General features: G+C 38.4%; 1 protein-coding gene across 1 annotated transcript; it reads left to right on the top strand.

Moving 5' to 3' along the window:
• Positions 1–2,998: 2,998 nt before the first annotated feature.
• si:ch1073-126c3.2 (uncharacterized protein LOC555816 homolog) lies at positions 2,999–7,193 on the top strand. Its single transcript, XM_005935423.2, has 6 exons — positions 2,999–3,119; positions 3,281–3,369; positions 3,532–3,646; positions 6,356–6,468; positions 6,571–6,685; positions 6,932–7,193. Exons 1-6 carry the CDS (start codon positions 3,077–3,079, stop codon positions 7,105–7,107), a joined length of 651 nt encoding a protein of 216 aa, XP_005935485.1. The 5' UTR covers positions 2,999–3,076; the 3' UTR covers positions 7,108–7,193.
• The last annotated feature ends 1,200 nt before the right edge of the window (positions 7,194–8,393 follow it).

Genomic DNA, 8,393 nt, shown 5'->3' with positions numbered 1-8,393 from the left:
CCCTCAAGCTCCCAGGCCTCTGGTAGAGGACCCGAGCTTGAAGGATAAACCGCCCGCAGGGGCGTGCTGGGTGTTTTTTTATATATATATATATATATATATATATATGAAATGGTTCTTAAATAGCTCTTTTATACTCTTTTATAGCATTCAAAGCAGCTCATACAACTTGCCTCATTTACTCATTCATACCAGCACCTTTTCTGTGCTTTCTAACTAACATTCACACTCCAATGGAAGAGTTGGAGAGAACCTGGGGTTAGCATCTTGCCCAAGGATAACTGCAGACTGAAGCAGCCAGCGATCGAACACCGAACCTTCTAATGAGTAGTAGTAATAATAGGTTTATATAGTTAACTGATTATATGACAATGCATTTCAGGTTATTTCACATAGTAATGTGAAAGTAAACCAATAAGTAGTGTAACAAATTTCTTTCTCTGATCAGTATGTAATACTGCATTACTTGGTAATGAGGCCTGCTGGTGCTCAGGAAGGGATGAAGTGTAATAGATTACTTTTTTAAACCCCATCTTTAAACACAACACACCTCTACCATATTTCTAGATAAACAGTTTATACTGCAAAAGAATGAATTTTAAAGTCCTTTACAGTTTTCAAAATGTCTCTATTTGATTGTATCAAATTAAAACTCAGTCTCTTCAGAAGTGTAGCCTTTTCTACTGCAGGAGAACAGGTCCTACACCTTTAACCAGGGTTTAGAAATGAGTGAACTTTTACTCTTAATGTCTCATATTAGAGGCCTGCCTGAAAATGGGTTAAAGTCATCACAGACATCAAATGAGACATTTATGTTGGAACATCTTTAAACAGAGATGACAGTCTGTACTCATTCCCTAATTTTGTAAAAGCCACTGCCGCCTTGTTTAACTGATGTTTTTGGCATGCCAAGTGATGGCAATACTGAAATAAGTCTCACTCCCAACTCATCACATATGGATGCTTGTAAAAAATAAAAAGAAATCCATTGGTATCACATTTAAACACTGGACAAGCATTTCTTTAGAACACATAGGGTTACTGTTAAAAAGGGATTTTAAACAAAATAATCATTAACGTTGAGAAGACAATGGGCAAGTTAAATGATTCACAATTACAATGCGAGCAACCGAAGTTAAAACCAGTTGGAGCAAAGGATACCACTGCCGAGCTAGCAGTTCAGCAGCGGCTCGGCAGCTTTTTTTGGGTCAAGCTTTATTTTTCACATGCAGATATGACCAATCAGACCACTGCAACAAGTGGCAGCAAGTGTGCTCTCAGTAGTTGAAAACGTGCCGGTGCAGAACAAATGCAGATGTGGAAATGATCAAATATGACTATTTTACCTCAGACACACAGCTAGACACTGGATCAGTTGGCTTTCTGAAATTATTTCTCTGCCTTCATCAGAAGTGGTCCCAAAAAGCTGTCATACCGCTTCAAATTCTGGATCAAATCATGAAATTGTTCCTGTTGCTGCCATCTCTTAGGAATTGGAATCTGGATGAACTCAGAACCTCTATTTCTTCATTTTCTGTATATATACGTTACATTACAAATGTGTGTATGAAAAAGGCATTTGGTCTAAAGGTCTTAACATGCTAGTTAATTCTGCTCAGTTAAGCCTATGACACTATATCATGTCAAACAATATACTTAAATTATACTTAGCTGAGGAAGTTAGCAATGAGAAAAGGAAGCTAAATGAAAAGTGCAGATCATCATTCAGTGGAGTTTTTGAGAATAAAAAAGCCAAAAGCAAGTGGTAGAGATGGTTGAGCTAGGTTAACTCCAGTGCATGTTTCAAAAAGATATAGGTACTCGAAATGTCCTTTACCAAATGCTTAATCACAGCATCAAAGGGCTATGTTGTTGCTTCAATGCTACTGAATAAGTTAAAATGATTCATTTCTGGGGGATTTGTAGAATTACATGAAGGACTGTATGACAGAACAAGCTGATGAAAAATGACTTTACTCTTACTGCTGTACCAGAAGACCTTTATATTTTATACTTTTATATTTTCAGTCAGACATTTTTATAAAATGGATAAAACTGTACGTCTGACCTTGCAGTTTCATAATTCACCAGATGATTGTTGTTTTTTTCTCTCTTTTGCTCTCTCTGTTCAAACTTCTACAAAGGCTGATGCAAGTAAATAGCAAGCTTCAACACAGGTTTCCCCGACAGTAACTGCCCTTTGTTGTGCAAACCATTGCAACATGAAGAAAATCATAGGTTCACACTTTAAGAAATGTGTTATTGTTAAAAAAATTTATAGAAAGAATTCCAGGCGGCATTCACAAAATAAGGATTTTCTTAAGAAGGACAAGGAATAGAAGGATGTAGAGGACAAGTCAGTAAGAAGACAGGGAGGAACTCTTCTTTTTTTTAGTCAAATCAAACAAAGAAGGCAACCCTCCATGTTAATGAGCTCAATCACTCTTCTTAAAAGCTTCAATAATTCATTTTCTCGCAGATCATCAGACATCCATAATGAATAACATCCACCGTGAATTATTTACACAGTCATCCTTCGTGGCACAACTACTGGCTGACACCAAGTCACCCAGTGTGTCTGATGGGCTGGTGTGCGCACATGTATGTGAGAGGGTGTGTGTCTGAATCACATTCTGACATTTGGCTCCATAATGGTCTCGCAGCTAAGAAGTAGTAGTGACATCCAGTTTGAAGCAGAACAGCACAAAGCCCTAATTGGAGCAGTAAGTGTGTGCTTCCAGCTCCCCCATCAGCACAAAGCAGGGACATGCATACTGAAAACAACTCTCTTACTAAGAGAAGAACAATTTCTGGAGTTCCTGTATACTGTATGTATAAATGACACTGTTTTTTTTTTTTGTTTTGTTTTTTGTAAAGGTGCTCAATAATTAATCTTTTTCACTTTCATGTTACGTCATAGTCAAGGAAATGCTGGCAGATGCTGACTCCAATCGCAGCTGAAAACAACAGTATTTACCAATTCTGTAAACTTTGCCCTGACAGACTGAGTCAATAAATTCACCTGTCATAGCTTTGAGTTCTCAGTTCTGGGGCAGAAAACCCTCATTTAGTGGCCATGGCTTTAAAGGCAACACTGACTTGGCTTTGCTCACTTGCAGGTAAACTCATATTTACATATGTTTATCTTAATGTGAGATCACAGGCAGAGTGTACATGAGGAATACAAATATGCAGCTAAAGGAAGATTAAAATGTAAGGTGTAAAAGAGAAGATGAATATTACATTGGGGTTTTCTTTATGTTTGTGTGCTTGGTTGCAGTCTTGTCCTCCTGTGTGGCTCATGAAACTATTCCGCTCAACTGCAGCTCACAAGCTGAACTCTGGGAACGTTTGTCAGCTGATCTCAGTGCAAGTTATTAATTTGTCTTTCCACATACATGCATATAAATACAACTCACGTCATTTACTTACTTAAAATTAAGAGACGGTAAAGAAAGGAAAGGAAAATAAATAACTTGACAATATTCTCCATTTGCTTTCCATATAAACTAAATTGATATTAACCAATAGGTGGCAGTAGAGTGTGGCGAAAACCCACCATCTTCTTGGACTGCACAGCAGACAGCTGCACTGGAGCTCTACATGAGGAATCTGACGGATACTCTGCACAAACACCAGCTGAAAGGTAGGAGGATGAGCCAGCGACATGTGCGACTGTTTGTGTTGTTTCTGCATTTCACTTCAGTTCTGTTAGAACCACTATAAGTGTTAGGCTTTAGTTACCGTTGCAACATAAATATAAAATGATCAATGTTTAAAAATAAAGTCTGATATGAATGTAAATATAACCGAACGACTGATGTTTACAGTCTATAATTCCACATTTGTTCTCATCTCAGTTTTGTGCATTGGACCTTAAAAAGAAGCCAGTTCTGCTATACATGAAGAAGTTATTGATCACGGTGTTAGCAGTTTGATTAGAAACATTGACTAGTACTGCTGATCTCACAACCTCAGGTTTGCTGAAATGTCTTAGACGCGACCATTTCTTAACGGCACATCGCATCCACTTGAGTCCACTCAAAGTATTTCACCCTTTCATTAAATTAGTGGAAGATTCATTTAAAAGTTGACTAAAGTATATTTTTATTTATTTAGTGTTTAACTGTAACTGGGATGAGGGTGAACCAGTGTCAAAAAGAATATATGTTGCGTTTCCTTTGGTGTTATGGTTTATTATCTTAGTAGTAATCCTGAGTTTATTCCATGTTAACCTTTGTACATTTAGGCTCCCGTCATGTCTGTGTCCGCTTCTGTATGTGTTTAGGTGTGTCAGTCCTTGTCCCTTATCTCCCTTTTCTGTGCCCATCTTCTCTTCCTTGTGTGTGTCATTCCATGTTTCCCATCTATGTTTATCTCCTTAGACCTTCTCATTTCCCCGAATGTTGTGTCCTCCCAGTCCCCAGGTCATGTTATGGTGTATTGTCTCCCTTTGTTTAATGTCTCTCTCCCTTCCTCACTCTTATCTGCCTTTCTCCCACTCCTTTGTGATATTCGACAGTTTCCTGTTTTATTTTGAAAGCTTTGTGTTTTCATGTTCGGTGTAGTTCCCCTGTGGCCTCTTGTTAATTCGTATCAGCTGTGTTCCCCTTGTGTTCTCATTTCCTAGTAATCCTTCTGTGTATTTGTGTCAGTATGCATTTCCCTGTGTCCTTCCCCGTGTATTTAATACTCCCGTTTGGGTCCTATCCTGCCTGCACACAGACGTTTCATGACATTCATAGCTTAGTAATCCAATTTTAGCCATCTTAAAATAATTGTAACTCAGTTGTCAACAAAAAAGAAGCACTAAGCAAGATCATAACGTTTAATAGATTCATAAGCGGCAGTGCAAATACATAAATGCATTTTTTTTCTGCATAAAATAAATATTGGTGCTCAGCAATGTCATTTTGGCCTTCATGCAAAGGAGAACTGCCACGACTTTTTAATGGAGTTTCATTCACTCAAGCATAAAATGTATTTTTGTATATTTAAGGGCCATTAAAAAGAAAAAAAAACAAGTCTCTTCCCAAAAGCCCATTTTGAGGCGTGAAAGTTCTTGAATATATTCATTAGAAACAAGACGCACTAATAAAGTACCACCGAACAAGAAGCAGAATGTCATTAACAACTAGATGACTAATATTTACTTTAGTTTGCGATTAAAATGATCCCCCAAACTGAAATTTATGTTTATCCAGATGAGGATTTATGTAAGGATCACATTAGAGCTCCCACTGGACCCTCCTCATGTTACTGAGTCTGAAACATAATTGGGAACCACATCCAGAGGCTGGTTATGTTGGGGTGTGTAGTTGAGTTTAAGGCTAGATCCATCCATCCATTCATAGCCTGTCCTAGCTACTATAGGATGAGATGTGTGACACTGACAATGAATATGTTAGACTATGTTAGTATATTAGCTTATGTTAGTCATAATAGAGTTATATGATACCCTGTTCTAGTGTTTGAAATACACGGTTCTTTATTACTAACCTTCATTACTCCACCTCGTGGCTGGAGTGCAGGAGGAGAGCAGGTCATCTACTGATCGGAAGGTTAGTGACGTCAAAAAAGGTGCACACCTTTGACGTTGTGTGACTAAATCTCTGTTTTCCTCATTCACACTTAAAAGCAAAAACCAACTTTTTGAAAACTTCACCCTGGGAGCAGTTTTTAAAAATCTCCATTTTCAGTGACCCAAAATGCCGTTTTTACATGTGGACAAAAGGCCCAGAAGCATATAAAAAGCTGCATTTTTTAAATTGCCTGTGTAGGTGTGGACGTAGCATAAAAGACTTAGTAGTTTATTTTATTGCTACCTTTAATTTATTGCTGTTCATTTTTATTTGATTAATTGTTTACAAAAGGTTTGAGGTGTGAAATAAACTACAATGGAGTTTGAAAACAAAATATAGGTGTATGTGGCTGGAGGAGCGCGCAAAGATGTTCATGTAAAACAAAGGGGGCCTAGCAAAAAAGGTTTGGAAACAACTGGTTTCAGAAGTGCTCTAGAGTACAAGAAAATGATCACATTCCTTGAGGAATACTCGATGAAGTGGAATCACTGGCGCACGAGTGGTTGGTTTGGAACTGAAGCTTTATTAAGATGAACTGTAGTCTACTATGCACAGAAGGACCCTTGAAAGTAGTAACTGCCAAGTGGCTTTTCATGTCACCCTTAACTTTACTGAGGAACACAATCCCTCTGAAAATAACATTTACATTTAAAATAAGGTTACTTTCCCTGTTTTTGAACAGAAGCTCTGGTATAATGCAGAACTAAAGAAACAGGAAAGACAGAAGAAATAGACATCTAATATATAAATGTTCACGATTCATTGATTTACAGAATGCCAAGGATCTGAGCCAACACAATGCAAAGAAGCTGAAGTGCCAAAAAACGGGGGGCTAGCATGTGCCACTGTTGCCAACAAACGCTACTGCAAACCCATGTGCAACTATGTAAGTGGTACATGCATGTACCAGCATCTGTCATATATTTTTCAGTTTTTCATGATTCATATAGTGGAAAGTGGGATGAGTAATACGAGTCTTTTTTCACAGGGTTATGATTTTGGTTTTCTGAGAAAAAGACGTGTTTTTGATGAATGTAGTGGGCAAACAGGATATCAGTGGCAGAGCCAGTACGTAGGAGGAAACAAGCTGGCTGAGTGCATCGGTAAGGCAGCAGTTTATTCATCTCTTATTACTATGAATCTGCAGCTGAGGTCAAAGCAGGGAGTCGCTCCCAACGACTCAGTCATATCCAAATGTGCTTGCAATTTTCTCTGCAAAGTTCTTTTTCATTGCATTTTAATACGGTAAGTGTAATCTTAGTGGCCCTAAACAGAGAGTTTAAATACCAGAAACTGTATGTAAATTTTAAGATATGAGGCTGAACTTATGTCTTGCTCTTGCTTTCTAGAAGCATCTATTCAAGTCTCAGGAGCAACAACTGCATATTTTCCAAAAGATCAGGACTGCATAACAACCAAGAGCAGCAGTCAAATGCAGAATCGCATCCTTGAAGATTTTACTGCTGAGCTGAAGGGTAAAGGCATACAAGGAGAGCTGAAGTATGCCTGTCTTGTATGCGGTTAAACATGACAGAGAACCGTGTCATGAAAATGGGTATAAAAGGACCTCCTGCTGCAGTAAAAACATTTTAATAAATACTTGAACATGGAGTGGGTTTTTTTCTGGCATTTGTGCATATGGACATAAATATATGTTTGCATAGTTTCACACTCTACAGACCCTGCATTTTCACAGTGGCTCACCACTGTAGCAGTTATTTTTCATAACCCGTGTGCACTTAAAGCCTGAAAATATCTCAATATTTTTCACCAGTTATTAGGACAAAATCCAGATTAAAGTTTACACACTGGCGGTGTATCATGTATCATAATGAAACAGTTTAATACTAATATTATACTGGCCCCTCATGCTGTCAGATCAAAGGAACAGTTCGTTTTAATATAGTTTTATTGATATGGGCCAAATTTCAACATCAGTCACCTCAAGGTGCTTTATTCTGCCAAGATGCTGCAATACCACTGAGAAAACCTGAACAAAGTGAAGACCCCCTGCATGCAAGCACTTGGTGACAGTAGGACAAAACCTCTGGCAGAATCAGGCTGAGGGAGAGGCAGCCAGTTGCCACAAACGGCTGAGGGTGAAGGCAGAAAGACAGGACAAAAAACATACTGTGTAAAAAAAAAAAAAGACAGATTAATGATAACGAATGATTAAAAACAGAGTGTGAAAAGAGATGAGTAAAGAAGTGCATCATGGGAAGCTCCCAACAGCCTAGGCCCATTGCCGTGTAACTAAAGGAGGGTTCGGGTCACATGAGCCAGTCTTAACTTTACACTCTTTAAAGTTCGGAGTGTGTTTGTCTCCAAACTGTTCTTCATTGGATGTCGATATATATTGTAAGGGCATAATGCACGTTGAAACTCTATTTTCACATTTGTCGCGCTCTGTGATTAGTATGTAAATATTATTGTGCAGCTGTTAAAGGTGCTTATGGAATTTTAGGTAGTAAACTAATAAAAGACAGAGTAGGCAAAGCAGTTGCAAAGTCTCACATATTTCTCTCTGGGAAAACTCAATGAGCTACAGGTAAGCTTGCAGTTTTCAACTATATGTGTAAAAGATGCTGTTATTTTAGCCTTTTTTAAAAAGAAATTGACAGAGCAAGAGGGAAAGACATGCGGCGAATGGGATGGACTCAAACCCGGGCCGGCCGCTCTCAGCTGTATGGCATGTGGTGGCCTGCTCGACACACTGAGCTAAACAAGCACCCAAAAGCTGCACGTATTGAGATTACAGCATCATTGAACTCTAATCGACTATTCTTCCCTTCTCTGGCTCAAAATACGTCC

The sequence above is a fragment of the Haplochromis burtoni genome, unplaced genomic scaffold (assembly GCF_018398535.1).
Source record: "Haplochromis burtoni strain Fernald_Lab_line unplaced genomic scaffold, NCSU_Asbu1 Contig_106, whole genome shotgun sequence".
Taxonomy (NCBI): domain Eukaryota; kingdom Metazoa; phylum Chordata; class Actinopteri; order Cichliformes; family Cichlidae; genus Haplochromis; species Haplochromis burtoni.
This window is presented reverse-complemented; position numbering and strand designations above follow the sequence as displayed.